Genomic DNA, 17,547 nt, shown 5'->3' with positions numbered 1-17,547 from the left:
GAGTGGCGGGATGAAAAGCTTCATTGGCGCATCTCTTTTTTTTTTGGTCCCCTCCCCCAAGGGTCTGGCACACCAAGCAGCTGCCTGTCATGTCCATACATTCTGACAGCCCAGGAAAAAAGAATAAACATTTCAAATTTTATTGAGAATTCGATGAAACATCAAAAAAGCCAAATCTAATAACCTTAAGCATCCAAAGCAAAAAGACTACATAACAGCCATTAGCTGCAACTAGGAAATAAGAGGGACAAGAGGGATTAAGACAATCACAAAAAACTATTTCTTTTGTTTGGGGGGGGGGGGGGTTACTGGCAGAGGATGCAAGATAACCAGTACTGGAATCATTTTTTGTAGGCGATGACTTGAAAGAGCAGACGCAAATTTGATTCTGGAAAAGAGACTAAAGCAAACTAACAAAATAGTAGCAAATAACCAGGATTTGATTGTTTTCAACCTACAGTCTTAAAAAAAAAAAAAAAATCAACTGAACGTGCAGACCTGCTACTGTTGCTAGAAAGAGAAATGTCAGAAATATAGCTGGCCTTGAAGATTTGAGCAAGTTTCACTTTATTTTGGAGCTGCTTGGAGGAAGGACAAAAGAATGTATGTTGTGCATATTTGCTCATTTCAAAGCGTCAAAGAAACTGAGAAGTAGGTTGTATGTTTTTAAAGAAAAAACTGATTTGGAGTAGGGGCTTGTCAAAGGTTGCTGGATTAAAAACAAAATTCCACTGTAATAGATGGGCGGCATGGTTTATCCCAGTCTTAGTGAACTGCTTCTTGAAGGAAATAGAAGAACCTAGTCAGAAGTTTCTATTATTGTCAAGATGATGATGTAAGAAGAAATGTCTTTTTTAGGCTTATCAGTGAAAGGATATGTATGTTTTGTAATTGTTTTATTTGTAAACTGCTGTGAGCTTAACAATTTTAAGTAAAGCTAAATATCTCATGCATATGCATTGTGGGTATCCTGAAAACCCAATTGGTTTGGAGGGATGACATCCATTTTCATTTATTTGATACCACCAGAGGGGAGGATCTTGAGGGCCTGGAACCCCCCAATTTGGGTTCAGGCCTCCACCCCCCTCCAAATTGAGACTCAGTCTGCTGCTTTGGCTGGCAGGAGTCCCCAAGCCCTGCCAGCGGAAGCCCTCCTCCTTGCAAAGCCAGGCAGTTAGTGACACTTTTCCTGGGTTATTGCCGCACCGGCTGACCTCCCCCACCCCACACTGTGCAATTGAGCGTACATAAGGAAGGTACACCCCCTGCACGTGCTCGGCTTTTCTGCATGTGTGGGGTGAGGACCTCTCTTGCACATGCTCAGTTTCACAAAAAAACAAGTATGTACATGATGGGAAGGGGGGAGCGGGGAGGAAGAGTTCAGGCTATAGTGGCCCAGGAAAAGGGCCGCTAACCACCTGGCTTCGTGAGAAGGAGGGCTTCTATTGCTGGGGCTTAGGGACCCCTGCTGGCTCATGGATGTGGGTAGGGCAAAATTTTTGTTCCCTCCCTTCCACCTTGGGCCCAGGACCCCCAAAAATCTGAGTTCTGGCTACGTGTCTGCATACTACCCTTGCTCAGTGGGAAGTTGCAAATTTCTTTCAAGTGGTGACAAAGATCAGGTTTCAGAGGATGAACACATGTTTTTTCTGTCTTCTTAGTTGATGTCCGCCTGCCATTTCAGGCAGAAATGTTTGTGCAGAATGTGATCCTGGTCTTTTTTTGCTTGGGTGTCATCTCTGGTGTATTCCCCTGGTTTCTGCTGGCAGTTGGACCACTTGTTGTCCTCTTCACGGTTCTACATGTCATATCCAGGTAATCTCTGACAGCTTGCTGACCCTAAATTCAGTCTGGGAAATGGACCTGGCTGTTCAAATGGGTGTTTCTATTTATGTATTTTTGATTATATGTTTACACATATTACCTTGAAATGAGTTACATTATCAACAAAGAATAAAATAACACCTTTTTAATTTCTCTAAAGCAAGCAGCAATATAAAATCTCATAAAAAGCATGCTAAAATGCCATGTGTTGACTTTTTTTTTTGAACTCGCAAATCATTGTCCTGGTATAACTTTTTAAAAACATGTTTAAAATGTAACTTTTATTAAGTTGTGTTTAAACTCTCCCCCCCCCCCCCCCCCCCCCCGCACCAAATAAACTCCACTCCATATGTATCAAGACATGCTCAATCAACAGTTGGACCCGCACGAATAGTCTGTAGACAACAAGGTTCTTAAACTCTTTTCCAAAAGTGAGGAGAGCTGGTAGTGAATCTTTTTGCAACAGAAAACGGAATACTGCTCATTTATCAACATTTGGGTGTGTTTAAGTTTTAATATCACTTTGGGTCAACTCACGGTTTTACTTTCATTTTTATCTCAATGGCAGCAAAGGCTGTTATGCTCTGCTCTTGCTGTGGAAAGCGTAGAGTAGCATTGGGGCAATGTCCGGAGGGCTGTACGGCTCAAATTCAGCTATGTGTGTTTCCGATATGGAGGAACTGTTGTCTTCCTCTGATGCAGATTGTACACAAGCTCCTGTGGCCATTTTACAGCAGCGTGATTCATCTCCCATGGGTGCTATTACTTCTTTGCTGGGTCAGATTGCTGATTTTACTTTGAATTCTTTCTCTGCCATACCCGGGCTAAATGCTTCTGTAGCTAATCAAGAACAGTTCTTTTCCAGAATTTGTTTTATTACTCCACAAAGCCTGTTTGCTTAAATGCTCACATCAGCTTTCGGAGTCTGGGACTGCATTACCTGCTGAACAAATGGAGTTCCCTGGGTCTGTACAAGCTTCTCAGCCTCTGCAGCTTGACCCTTCCTCTAAGCACAGGTGTTCAGAGGCTGTTTCTGAGGTTGACACTATTTCTTCTCCTCAGTCTCTAGATGTCACTGGCCTCACTGTTTAGTCAGGTACCTGGTTAGTGGGGGGGGGGGGGGAGATGTTTTGAATGATGAAACTGATGATCCTACAGCTGTTAGGGTGCTCCATAAAGAAGAATTATCTTTCTCTATTACAAAGGCATTGCCAGTTCTCAATATTTCTGCTCTGGATTCACAGGCTTCCTCTTCCAACCCTAAGATGGCCAGCACCAAGAAACCTCCTAAATCTTTCCTTGTACATGAGGCTAAGCAGGATTGATTACTGCGCAATGGACAATGCCAGATGCTGGCTTTAGGGTTGCCAGAACCATGTCTCATCTTTATCCCATTTCTCAGGAGGAACTTGAGAAATTTAAATTAACCAAGGTCGATTCCTTAGTGGCTGCAGTAACAAAGACCACGTTACCTGTGGAAGGTGGTATTGCATTGAAAGATGATGTACAGGATAGAAAATCAATCATCACTGAAACTCTTTTGAAGTCTCTGCATTTTCTCTGCAGGTGGCAATTTGAAGTTCTTATGTAGCCAGGTCATGTTTTAGCTGGCTTCAGCAGGTGGCAGACACCTTGGCAGACTCTGCTGGAATTTGAGTTCCCTAGCATGAAGACAGGTTTGCTTATCTGGTGGACACCCTCTATGATCTCTTTCAAGCATCTGCTAAACAGAGTTTGGTAATTACATTTTGACGCTTATTGTGGCTATGCCACTGGACTTTGAATTCTGTCTCTTAAGTAGTGTCTTACTAAGCTTCCGTTCAGGTAAAACTTTTATTTGGAGAGGATTTGGGGATATTTAGTCAAAGATCTAGGTGACTCGAAAGCTCATCATTTATTTACCTGAGAACAAACAGAGTTCATTCAGATCCAGTCAAGCTCATCCTCGTCTTAAGGATGCTGAACAGTATCACCCTGGCTAGTCGCTTTCCTTTCAGAAACTTCGTTATCAACAGAAGCAATCCTGTTGCTCTGTTAACTGATCTTCCTCTCCTACTTCTTCTCCTTCACATTGATGGGGTTCTGGTCCACTTTCTATTACACAACATCAGAGGGTGGCGGTCCTGTTATTACAAAGAGTGGACCAAGATTACTACAGACCAATGTGTTCTAGAAATTCACAAATTCTAGAAGGTCACAAATTTTAGTTCGCCCCTCCCATCCTAGATTTTTTTTTTTCTTGGAGTCTCCATACAGTGCTTTGCGCAAGTGGGCAGTGGTTCTCTCCACCTTCACTCTTTAAAGGAGTTTGGAGCAGTGATTCCAGTGCCCATTCGAGAACAGGATCAGGGTCGTTACTCCATTTTATTTTGTGGTGCCAAAGAAAGGAGGGCCCCACCACCCAGTTCTAGACCTCAAAAAAGTTTGGTTGATTTCTGAGAGTCAGACACTAATGCATAGAAATAGTACGCTCATCATAGCGGCACTGCAATTGGGAGAATATCTCAGTGCTGGATCTCAAGGAAGCTTACCTACATGTTCCCATTTTGCCACCACATCAGCATTACCATTTGGTTTGCAATTCTGGGGCAGCACTTTGTTTCAAGCTCCGCCCTTCAGTCTCACTACTGCACCCAGGACTTTTTTCGAAGGTGAGGATGGTAGAGACGGCATTTCTGAGACAAGCTGGTACATCCTTAACTGGACAATTGATCAGGGCTTCGGTTCAGGAAAGTAGTCAGGTCACCTCCAGGGTAATATCTCTTTTGGAGTCATTGGGGTATCAATTTTCCCAAACGTCACTTAGTTCCTACGCATACTCTGGAATACCTTGTTTGACATGGCCCAGGGCACAGCGAATGCTCAAGCTGTAGTGTTAAATTTGCTTCTTACTGCAAACTCTGAGCCCTCGCACATGGAATTATATCCAGGTATTGGACTCTGTGGTAGTAATTTTGGATGTGGTACCATGGGTAGGGTTACCATATTTGCAGAGACAAAAAAGAGGACACAAAAAATAAAATGCCACCCCAGCCATGCCATGCCGCACCCCGCCGCACAGTCCCCTTGAACCCCCCAAGAGAGCCAAGTTCTATATGCAGTGAAAATTGTGATAAAAGTAACAGAAATGCATTTTCTTCCATACTCTGCTAAATACAAAATTAGAAAAGATGTAAATTTCCAAAAAAGCAAACATCCATGAGCATCATGTCCCCCTACTCTCCTCTTCTCTCCATCCCCTTCTATCCATGTGCTGTATGTCCTCCGTTTCCTTTCCCCCTGATATGTGTCCTCCATACCAATTTGTTTCCAGCTCCCCTCCCTGCGCCCACACTCCATCCACACACCCACCCATCTCCTCTCCCACCCTGAGTCATGCTGCTCTCCTCAAACCTACCTTTACACACCCTGGTGGTCTAAGAACCCTACTTTCCTCACCGCTGTTGCTGATCTGCCAAGACTTCAAGTGGTGGCCTCCCAAGATTTCTGCTGTGCTTAAGTCTCGGCAGCCTTTTTGAAGAAGCAGCAGGCAGGAAAGAATTGGATTTTTTTCCTGCCTCAAAGAGGCCGCTAGACCACCAGGGCACATTAAGGTAGGTTCGGGGAAGGCACCCTGAAGTTCCGGAGGGGGGGGAGGAGATACAGCCCAGCCCAGAAACCTGAAAAAAAAAAAACCGAGCAGGATTGAAAAAACTGCCTGGAACCCCGACAGACCCCTGAAAAGGAGGACATTTCCGGTGAAACCCGGGCGTGTGGTCACGTGTCTCAGAATTACGATGTTCATCTGCTTTGGACTCTGCAAGCAAAGAGGAGCATTTCATGGTAGCTTCACTCCAGAAATCTTTTCAAAGGCACCTCTCTGCCTTTCCCCTCCTTGGATTGTAGTGGTGACTGATGCCAGTTTGATGGAGTGAGGAACCCTTTGCCTTCAATACAGTGCCCATGCCTATGGAAAAGAATGTTGTGGCCAATCAATCACCTGGAACTCAGAGCGGTTTACTATATATATAGAATACACACGCACATTCTTTTACACTTGGTTCTACTTTTTGTTATACTAATTAGTTGATTAATCCTATGCTACTGTTGGCTATTTATTTTTCCTCCCTTGTCCACTGTGCTTAAGACTAAGTCTTTGGCACTGTTAAAAAGTCAATTGCCTGCATTGCTGATGGTGGTATCTTCAAGCAGTAGGGGGTTGAGGGTGCTGAGCTGCAGGTGGGGGTAGTACTTAGGAGGAGGTGCACTCTTTCGAACAGATACTGTTTTGACTGGTGAAAAGAGCAGAGTTGTTTGTGTAGGTTCTGTTTCTTATATTACCTTTGTTCTTGGTTTTGCAGAGTTTTTATTCGTGAACTGAAGCGACTGGATAACATCACACAGTCACCTTTCCTTTCACACATAACATCTAGTATTCAGGGCCTCTCCACTATCCATGCTTATAACAAGGGCCCAGAATTTCTGCACAGGTGAGTGGCCGCTTGTGCTTGAGACTAGGAAGTATTATTATTTATTTTATATATTTTATATTTGCTTACACCTTTTTCAGTAGTAGCTCAAGGTGAGTTACAGTCAGGTACTCTGGATATTTCTCTGTCCTAGGAGGGCTCACAATCTAAGTTTGTACCTGAGGCAGTGGAGGGTTAAGTGACTTATCCAGGATCACAAGGAGCTGCAGTGGGATTTGAACCGGCCACCTCTGGATTGCAAGACTGGTGCCCTTACCATCTGGCCACTCCTCCTATTAAGCACAAAGGAATTGTTTATTGTGTTTGGCACAAATGCTAAGGAAACCGCCAGTGCTTCTCAACCATTGTACCTTGGTGGTAACATTGGTGTGTGGCTAGGCACAGGATCCTGAGGCCGTTGCCCTATTTCTATTAGTGTCACAGAGAACAACCACCTGCTGCAATCCTCATCCTCCCCCCCCACCATCCCCTCCACAGGAGTAAGAGGCGAGGGGGTGAGTCTGGAGTATGTGCAGTAAAGGACCACCCTGCTAATCTGCCCTTTCCTTTCATTCATTCAGGGATATGAGTGGAGCAGATACTGCAGAACAAAGACTGCCCTAGGCAGCAGTTTCTGGGAAGAGGCTCTCCTCTTCTCCTCCAAATATGTGTCTTTTGCCTGCAGGGACAGGAGGAGGAGCAAGGACCTGAGGGCATAGCTGTCACTTAAGTGAGAGATCATGGGGAAGTAGAAAGATAAAAGTGCTGATGAGGATGAATTTTGAATGTATGCTGTGTGGGAAAGTCAAGGCGTAGGGATTGTTAGAGAATCAGATATTGGGAGGGGGTCTGTGTGAGAAAGTGCGGTGGTTAATTACAGGAACACAAGAGAGCTGATGAAAAGGGATTCAATGGGTGCAAAAGGGAGAAGGGTACAAGAGCTAGTATGTGAAAGAAAGGCAGAGATAGCATTGGAGTGGAGAACATGTCAGAAGGTAGTGATTGGGAAGTTGGGAAGTTCAAAGGTTTGCAAGAGAAACAAACACAGGGGGCTAATGGGGTGTGAGAGCCTGAAGGGAATTGGAGGTAACATTCTCAATTGGTTCAAGGGGTTCCTAACCACACAGTCATACCAAGTGACATCCAACTCGAATATATCAGATACATGGAAACCTGAATGCGGAGTTCCACAAGGATCCCCCCTCTCACCGACATTATTCAACTTAATGATGATACCACTGGCCAAACTTTTATCAAACCATAACCTCAACCCATATATATACGCTGACGACGTAACGATCTACATCCCATTTAAACAAGACTTAAAAGAAATTTCCAACGACATCAACCAAAGCATACACATTATGCACACATGGGCGGATGCATTTCAACTGAAACTCAATGCAGAAAAAACCCAATGCCTAGTACTCACCTCGCAATATAACACGAACAAATTCACTACCATTAACACACCAAAACTGACTCTTCCAATTTCGAACACCCTAAAAATTCTTGGTCACTATTGATCGACACCTAACACTTGAGAGTCATGCGAAAAACACAACCAAGAAGATGTTCCACTCAATGTGGAAATTAAAAAGAGTAAGACCTTTTTTCCCAAGGACCATTTTCCGCAACCTGGTACAATCAGTGGTACTAAGTCACCTAGACTACTGTAACTCACTCTACGCTGGTTGTAAAGAGCATATAATCAAGAAACTCCAAACAGCTCAAAACACTGCAGCTAGACTAATATTCGGAAAAACAAAATACGGAAGTGCTAAACCCTTACGAGAGAAGTTACACTGGCTCCCACTTAACGCATCACGTTCAAAATATGCACCCTAGTTCATAAAAACATTCACGGAAACGCCCCAGCCTACATGTCAGACCTGATAGACCTACCACCCAGGAATGCTAAAAAATCATCCCGCACATTCCTTAATCTACACTTCCCCAACTGCAAAGGTCTAAAATACAAAACGTATGCATCAACCTTTTCCTACTTGAGCACACAATTCTAGAACGCGCTACCATGGAACTTAAAAACGACCTATGATCTAACCAATTTCTGCAAACTTCTGAAGACCCATCTCTTCAACAAGATATACCACAAAGAACAACAAATATGAACTCCTATACATACACCCAGAATTGTCTTTAATAACTGAATGTTAATCTACTATTATGTTCTACTATTATCATGTTACCCAAGAGCATTCTGTAATGCCAAAAGTATATTTTCTTATGTATTTCCACTATTCATGATATATTGTAAGCCACATTGAGCCTGCAAAGAGGTGGGAAAATGTGGGATACAAATGCAATAAATAAATAAACAAGGGTGGTGGTGAAATAGAGAAAGATATTTGGGGAGGTGGGAGGTGTTATGCAAGAAGATGGCTTGGGTATGAAAATAAATGAGGATGATTTGGGAAGCATAATAGAACATAATAGTGAGAGACTCAAACTGAAGGAAAGGAAGGAGGTGAATGAAAAGAGATGGTTGAAGGCAGGGGATGATAGTGAGAGGGTGGTAGCTTTGGAGGATTGAGTCAGAATGGAGAGAAAGCCAGAAATGTGATGTCTGTTTGAAAGAAAGGAATCCAGATAGTAGGGTGTTGATAGAGGAGCCACCCAGATGGGGAAATGTACAGCTGAGAGAGACAAATTTTTGACAGAGGAAGAATTGGAAGACGAGAGATGATAAAGGAGAGAAGGAGGGGTGAGATCCAGGTTTGAGATTGAGATAGACGAGAAAAAGGGAAATAAAACAGAGACCAATGTCGGGGGCAAAGTAAGAAATGATTAAGATAGGTAGAAGAATTGTAAAAGAAGAGAGCCTGGAGAAGGAGTTGAGAAAAAAAGAGTCTTGAGACCAATATAAGGGGAAAAATCCCTCCTAGACAAAAAAGAAAGAAGCATTTTTTTCCAGTTTAGTGACTGGAATATGCAAATCAGTGATCTAGTTACTGTTGTCTGCTGCAGTAAACTGGGTGCTATGGATGTGACTCCCAGTTACATGTTGGATTGTGTTCGCTAGTTGTGACTTTTTCTATGGGGCATCTTTAATTCTCTTATACTTGCCAGCCCCGAGTCTATTGTATTGGTCTAAAAAATATTGCGTTACCTAAGTTTAAAGAATGTGAGGCCAATATTCAAAGCAATTTGTGGGAAGGAGCTGCCCTTTGTGAACATATTGTTATTTTTTATGACATTCATTATGGTGAATTTGTTCTTTTGTTTAGTCATCAATAAAAATGTTGAAACATAAGTGGGCAGGAGCCTCTCCTGCTCCCTTAAATCTCTTCCCGACACCTAAGTTGGGATATTCAGTGGCATTTAACCAGAGAATGCCCCTGAATATCCCCACAGACCACCCAGATAAAAAGTGGACAGGTCAGGGACTGCACTGGGGACAGCCTGCCACACACATTTAAAATTTCACTTCATAACAACCCATTGACTTCTACCTCCTTTCCTGTAATGTTTTTGGTTTCATGCATAACACCAGTGATCTCGAATTGTTCTCATACCTCACACTAACATTATCGGCTTTTGTCTCACCTAGAATGTAAACTGCACTTAACCCTGGAAAGGGGATATTAGCTGTATGCAAGAATTGATTTGATTTATGTGGGTGCCCGTCAGTATTCAGTGCCAGCACCCAATTCGCTAAGCGGCTTAATGTATGACAGCTGAAAAGTTGTCCTAAATAAGGCCGCTTAGCTGTTTGGGTGCCAGCACTGAATATGTTAAAAAAAAAAAATCTAGAGCCCCCTCTTTCTCTCCCCCAGCAAGAACCCCCTCCAACCATCCATATCCCTGGTGGTCTTGGGGTGGGGGCATTGGGGGCAGGAGCACAGCCCCTTCATTCCTGCCCCTTGCAGCACCCTCTAAAATGGCTGTCATGACCTCTTGCAGTACTACCATGAGCTGCCGCAATTGTTTGCAGCAGCCATTTTGGAGAGGTGCTGCGAGGTTTCTGTGCTCGTGCCCCCAATGACCGCTCTGGACCACTAGGGATACAGGTAAGCCCGGGGGGGGGGGGGGGGGGGGTTCTTGCCGCAGGAAGGGGCTCTGTATTGTTTTTTTAAATTAAAAATAAATAAAGTTATGCAGGCCCCAGCTGAATATCAGCCAGGCCCGCATGATTTTGGGTGCCCAGCCCTCCCAAAATTATCCCATGATACTCAGTGCTAGTGTCCTGAGATGGCCCAGCCTTGAATCTCGGAGGATAATTTAGCCAGCGACGAACACCGTTCAAAAAAAATAAATAAACAACCACCGTCGGCTGTCTATTCAGGGATGTGTTTAACTATAGTTTGAGAGTAGGTTTATTACTACAATTTTCCATGGAGAGAGTCTACTGGACTCTCCCTATCCTCACTCGGCCCTAGGCTGCAAGGGGAACAACCTTTCCCTCCTTCCTTTCCCTGTCCTGCTAGGAGTGCATTGTGTCTGTACAACCTCAATCTGATGTCTGAATGCACAGGCCCACTGAACTCTCTATGCTGGGGTGAAGCCGGAAGAAGGAGGTGATGGCACACAGCTGTAAAAGCACTACTTGACTGCTGCTTGTTGGAGGCAGTAGGGTGGCGTGGATCATAAAAACTTGGGTTAGTGAGCCCTGAGGATTGAAAGAACTTTAGTGTGCCACAGGACAAAAAAAAAAGTTGAGAATTACTGCTTTTAATGTGATTAATTTTACAGGTTAATGTAGTAAAGTAATTTTAGAGAATGGTAACCATGTTTGAGCATTGTTTGGCTATTGAAAAGGACATAAACTAACACACGGTAACTCCCCTCACTCTTCGCAGGGTAGTCGGTTTTTCTGCTAACTAGGGTCCCGATGATCAATTCCCTGCACTATTCCGAAACAGCTCCCTAAAAATAACGCTGGGAATTAACTCCTCAGTGATCAGTGCTAATTTAGGCGTGTTATTAGCATTGATCATCTGGAGAAAAGTGCGGGAGGATTGTGCCTGTGCACTTGTTTGACAAGTCTGGGTTGTGAAAAGTCTGGACCTGTCAAACACAGGAGATCGAGGCCTGTGGGACACCCCCCCTCCAAAGCAAGGCCCTGGTGCCTAGTGCCCCACCCCCAAACTGTGACACAGGGGGCTGGAGATCAGTGAGTCTCCAGCCCCTGTACTCTCCCTGACGCCCTAAAAAAAATCCATGGTGGCCCAGTGGGCTACATACCCCACCCCCCACCCACCCTGGTGGTCTAGTGGCTCCCTCCCCCGTACCACCTAGTGCTGCCTTTAGAATGGCGATACCCTGCCCAGTGCATCCTTGTGTTAGAGGTGGGTGTGGGGGGCACTAGGCCAGCGAGGGATGTGGGGGCTTGTGGGGCACTAGGCCACCAGAGCCTCAACCATTGAGGGTATGGGGGGTCCTCAGGACTGATGGTGGCAGCCCGGGCTGACAGTGACAGCCTGGGCTACCTAGCATAGACGGGGGAGGAAGAGCCTTAACCCTAAGGCCAGCTCAAAGCTGGCATAGGTTAAGGCACTATTCAGCTCGTATGATAAGAGCACAGTGCTCTGATCATACGGATGGAATACCGGAGAGCTCATTCCGGCGCTAGTGGCTTCTAGCACCCACATTTACTTTTGATCATCGGGCCCTAGGTTTCTAATGCCATGGTACAGGCAGGGCCAGATTAACACTATATTGGGCTCTAGGCAAACATGCATTTATGTCTTCCCCCCACCCCTTTTCCCAAACATGGTGCCCCGGTTTATTTTTCCCTAACGCTCTGCCTGAGTCACATTAACTAACTTTCTCTGCACACCCTCCCCCCATCTCCTAAGGGTCTTCAGTCATGGCCTAACCCCCTACATTTCATCTCCCCAAAAGTATCAGGGAAAAGTGCAGAGCCTGGCTATGGGTGTGGCAGCAGTAATGTGTGAATGAATGTGGGGGGGATAAGGCAGGCACGTACTTCAAATGGAGAGGTTTAATGGTTAGAGCTGGAGAGCTGCCCAGTTACCCAAGACCCTGGATGGCTGATAACTCTGTCCTGGACGTGTAGTGCTCATTTCAGTAGGACTACACATAAAATACTGAAGCGGGATATAGGTTCAAAAACAGTCAAGTCTCCCTCCTGAAGCAGGATAACTTGGCAGCTCTGGAGCAATGGGCTGAGACCAGGGAAGTTGAGCAAGTCTCCCTCCTGAAGCAGGATAACTTGGCAGCTCTGGAGCAATGGGCTGAGACCAGAGAAGTTGAGCAAGTCACTTTCACTGTCCATTTCCTCTGGTAGAAATCAGAGATGCCAAGGAAGGGGGATTTTTGGGTGATGCCTGAGGTATAAATTTAACAAAAAAAAAAAGGTGATACTTGGCTTTCTTCGGTGCTTGTGAAAGGGTATAGGCAGAATGGAGGCAGTATTAGGACAGTTTCAAAGAAATTCGTCCAGATAGCTTAATAGTTAGCTGGGTAAATTTCCTGGGCTGAAATTTTTCCTTCACTTACTATACACACAAGTGCATATTTACCAGTGAGCTTTTACAATCAGGGAAGCACTATTTATATGGGACTGTTTCCCCCAGAGAGACAAACATAGTCATGCATGCGTTCTCACTCTTTAGAGACGCATGCACATGTATGTTCTCTTAACTCTCATTGACATGCACACACGTTTCAGTCTCTCTCACACACTTCTATGATGCTGCGCTGTTAATGTGCTAATTCAGTTGGTGCCCACCCCCAAGCAGCTCTGCCCACCATAATATAAACTTCTTACCTTAGCCGTCAGCTTTCTCAGCCTGCAGCTGCCCCCTTACACGCTTCACACTTACCACCTGCACCTCATTCCCTCCTTCCTCTGGCTGGATCCCGTCACAGTCTGCACTGGAAGATTTATTTTATTTTTTTTATTTACACAGTTATAGTACCGCACTATCAGCAGTGCTAGGCAGTTTACAAAATTAACATACATAATAAGATGGGGGTAGGGGAAGGCTTGGGAAGCTTTAGAAGGCTAAACTCTGAAAAATATCCAAACACTTAACTGCTGTTCTCCTGACTTCAAGATAGATGATTTATTTATTTATTTATTGCATTTGTATCCCACATTTTCCCACATGTTTGCAGGCTCGTTGTGGCTCACATTGTTCTGCCATGGTGTCACCACGACAGAATAACATATACAATTATTAATTTCATAAGAACATGGGAAACATAGTGTATAAAAGCATCATATATATAGATAACATTATCGGAATAACAGGTAACGCGGCAATGTATTAATGTTCAAATGATGTTTATAAAACTACAATCCTGGAAACTTCCAGATAGTTAGTAATCCTAGCCTTCTGAGTCCTGAGCACATCTAATATGGCTCCTCTACACTTTTGGGTCCTAGGCATGTGCCTGGTTTTCCTATGCCTTAATCCAGCCCTGTGTATAAGGAAAAGATTTTAGAATGTCTGCTTTGGTGTAAAGGGCCGACTGTTGCGGCCTCTTAAAAAAAAAAAAAATATATATATATATATATATATTTTTTTTTTTTTTCATTGCCGCACTCCAGACGGGTCCACACTGTTGAGTTATGCTCGCCTACCATCTGACTTTGAACTGAATAATAATTCCGTACAGTCCCTTGCCAGCCAGTTTGTTCTCAGTCTCCAACAGATGGTGAATGTGCAGTCTGTGCTGGTCTGGTAGGCCCAAAGGGGGGGAGGGTTGAGATTCTGGGGTCCCTTGTTTTGAGATTGTTTTGTGCCTGATTTGAAAAAAAAAATTTAAATCAGATTTTCTTACCTTTGTGGCTGACCCTTTTTGGTAGTAATTCACAGCAGGGAGTGTCGGTCTGTGGGGGCCATGTAGACCCCATATCCAGGTGGCCTGGTCCTTCCCCTTTTTCTCCCCCCTCCCCCCACCTAATGGGGAGGACTGTTGTATATCAGCTCTGATGGATTAAATCCTTAGAGCCTTGGTGGCTGCCAAGTCTGCCAGGTTGTACCAAAGGTCCTGCCCGTCTCGCCTCTCCCTTAATTGCGACAGGTGAGCAGGAATCATCTTTGCGGGTCCTACACATGTGTCAGCAGCTACATGTTGAGCACTGGTCGTTCCTGCCGGTGTCAGGCCTGTGGGGGAAAAAGGGCATCGAGGCTCCGCGGGAGTGCAGTGTAGACTCTGCAGGAAGTCCAGGCAGTGGTTCATTAGCGGCTTAGGCGATGTGTCATAAGGCTGTGGGTGGGGACCACCGTGGTTTCTCAGGGCAGCTAGTTTCATGCTGCCATGTTTGATTTGTCCCGTGTAGAGGATCAAACACCACGGGTAGCATCAGAGTCTCCTCTCCCAGGCTCTGTTTCGGCTCCTGGTTCCAATGTCCCTCTTGGGAACAATATTCCCCGCCCTACAGGCCTTTTGGAGTTCTCTACAGGTCAGAGCGGTAAGAGTGCTTTCTGACAATGCCATAATAGTGGCCTATGTCAGTTGTCAGGTGACTGGAGGCAACTGCTCTCCTAACATGAGCAGAAGTTCACCCTCTGGATCTGTTGGCAGCGCATGTCGTGGGTGTCGACAATGTGTAGGTAGACTTTCTGAGCATAAGTTGAAGACAATAAATTTGTTTGTTAATATTATGATACAATGAATTGCAGTAATCAAGAAGATGAATCACGATTGCCCGTAGAATAATGTGAAATCTTAGTGGTCTCAATGATGATCTAATCGCTCAAAGTTTATATGAAAGAAAAAAAGAACTTCCTTATAAGAACATTCATTTGGAATTCATAAGTGAGTTTTGAGTCTAGGATTACACCTAGAACCCTAGATTTGGAATCTTATCTTCAAGGATATATCTGAAGAAAGTTGTATTGTTTCAGTAGATACTTTGTGATAATTTCCAAACCATACTAGTTTGGTTTTTTGAGTATTTAGTTTTTGAAAGTTTGCAGTTGACCAGTTTTCCACTAATTTTAAATGATTCCTGTACCGGACATAAGACAAAAATGTCATCCGCATATGACATAGAAAATATTGTCAGTGATTTCAAATATAACCCCCCAGCTGGCTTATATAGATATTAAAGAGATGTAAATAGTTTTGGTTTTTTTTTTAAGGAAATCTGTAAAACCCCATAAACTGAATGTTAGGCAGTCATTTTGATGGTTGCATGCATATGCCTGATGAGTCAATGAAACAGCCATTTGGGGGACCCATGAGGTTGTCTGCTTTGCTATTTGATATACTGGCTGGTTAGGGACTGCACAGGTTTATCCAGTTCAAAGTCATGTGTTCATAGTCTCCGTCTGCTGGTAGGCGAGCATAACCCAACAGTCTGGTCTGGAGTGCTTAAACTAAAGAAAATTAGCAGGTAAACCCTAATTTGTCAAAATTTGAAGCTTGAACATTGACAGCACAATATCACGAGAGAAGTTTATGTTATTCGAGTTTTATATTCTGCAGTTTCCTACTCAGTTCACTGCAAATTACACAAACAAGAAGCTAAACCATCAGTTATCCAGTGGGTCCTTCTGGATAGACGTTACCGTAGAGATAACATACAAATGTTCAAGTTCAAAGTACTTTAGTGTAGTCCCTCAGTACCTGAATATGTGTAAACCGCTTTGAATGTAGTTGCAAAAACCTCAGAAAGGTGGTATATCAAGTCCCATTTCCCTTTTCCCCTTTATCCTCATCTTTTATTTCTGTGTAATTCAGTCCCCTCCCTCCTCCCCCCCCCCCCCCTCCAAATCCCCTGTTCCAGGTCTGTATATGGTTGGTGTAGATCTCTCTGGCTCTCGTTCTGTTCATAATTGTTGCCACTTTTTGTTGTGAGTGGACTTGGGGATCTTGGGTGTTCACAAATTCTGAGGAACATGAAGATGTTTAATGTTATATATTTATGCAGGTACCAGGAGCTGCTGGATGAGAATCAAGCTCCCTTGTATCTCTTCAGCTGTGCTATGCGATGGCTGGCTGTACGGCTGGATGTGATCAGTGTGTGTCTGATCACCACCACAGGGCTGATGATTGTCCTCATGCATGGCAATCTCTCTCCAGCCTTCGCTGGACTCGCTATCTCCTACGCTGTCCAGGTCAGCAACTAACCACTCTGAAAGCATGTGCATGTTATCCCTTCTGATTGGAGAGACAGCAGGGTTCTTTGTGTATGGTGAAAGTAGCCTATAGGAAGCATAAAGGTGCAGGGCCGAGCCTAGGGTCTCCGGTGCCCCCCTGCAGTTGGGCCCCCCCCCCCCCCCAAAAACGATCACTACACTACCTGCCCTCTTCTCCCCAGATCCTTTTCCTTTTTTTTTTTTTGTTTAAATTTACCTCTGTCTGGCAGCAGCGTAGCATTAGTGAGAAGGAGGCGGCGCTCCCCCGCCCTGACGTGTCAGTCTTCCCTTCGCTCAGTGTCTCGCCTTCTTCTGATGTCATTTCTGATGTCAGAAGAAGGCGGAACTGAGCGAAGGGAAGACTGACACGTCGGGGCGGGGGAGCACCGCATCCTTCTCACTAATGCTACGCTGCTGCCAGACAGAGGTAAATTTAAACAAAAAAAAAAAGGAAAAGGATCTGGGGAGAAGAGGGTGAGGTAAGCATGGTGCGGCGGGGCGCCCCCCAGAGGATGGCGCCCTCCTGCCATGCTTACCTCACTTACCGTGTTGGCACGGCCCTGGTCAGCCCTACCCTAGATAGTATTCGGGAGCTTTGCATTGACTGCTACTACTACTTTTCATTTCTACAGTCCTACTAGATATACGCAGCACTGTACACTTGACCATGTAAGAGACGGTCCCTGCTCGACAGAGCTTACAATCTAATCAGGACAAACAGGATAAATAAGGGAATTACTAAGGTGGGAATGATAAAACAGACATTGGTACTGAACAAGTGAATAAGGGTTAGGAGTTTCATTAGAAATACGGTTCCTAGTTTTAAAGAATGTTTCATAGCAATTCAGGGGTTAGGGAAGGAAACCAGATATCATCACCCTGGTTACTGCTTTACTTACATGATCTTCTGTCAGTGCTGACACTTGCGTCTCCTGCTTTAAATGCTGTTTGTGGGTGACCAGGTACAGTGTGGGCTTTTGCACTTCTAAAGTGCAGTATCTGATTGCTCTTGGCTTAAGCTATATGTATTCATTCTGGTTTCCTCCTGGTTCTAATTTGAGTCTTTTCTTTGGGAGGAGCAAGGGAAGGAGCCTGCTGTTTACAACTTAATAACCAGAACACACTTGAATGATGAATTATAGTGCTACCCTAGCGGCGATAGTACAAGGCTCTTTCCTAGGTCCCAGGGCTTTCAC

At 44.5% G+C, this 17,547-nt stretch overlaps 1 protein-coding gene across 1 annotated transcript in view; it reads left to right on the top strand.

The window, feature by feature from the left end:
- ABCC5 (ATP binding cassette subfamily C member 5) overlaps positions 1-17,547 on the top strand; it is a 147,951-nt gene that overhangs the window by 108,249 nt on the left and 22,155 nt on the right. The window contains exons 21-23 of the mRNA XM_030215965.1: positions 1,662-1,815; positions 6,165-6,293; positions 16,144-16,330. Coding sequence (XP_030071825.1) covers positions 1,662-1,815; positions 6,165-6,293; positions 16,144-16,330 — 470 coding nt within the window. The remainder of the gene's footprint in view (positions 1-1,661; positions 1,816-6,164; positions 6,294-16,143; positions 16,331-17,547) is intronic.

This window comes from Microcaecilia unicolor, chromosome 10 (assembly GCF_901765095.1).
Source record: "Microcaecilia unicolor chromosome 10, aMicUni1.1, whole genome shotgun sequence".
In the NCBI taxonomy this organism is placed as follows: Eukaryota; Metazoa; Chordata; class Amphibia; order Gymnophiona; family Siphonopidae; genus Microcaecilia; species Microcaecilia unicolor.
The sequence above is the reverse complement of the archived record's forward strand: the minus strand, read 5'-3'. Positions and strand labels throughout refer to the sequence as shown.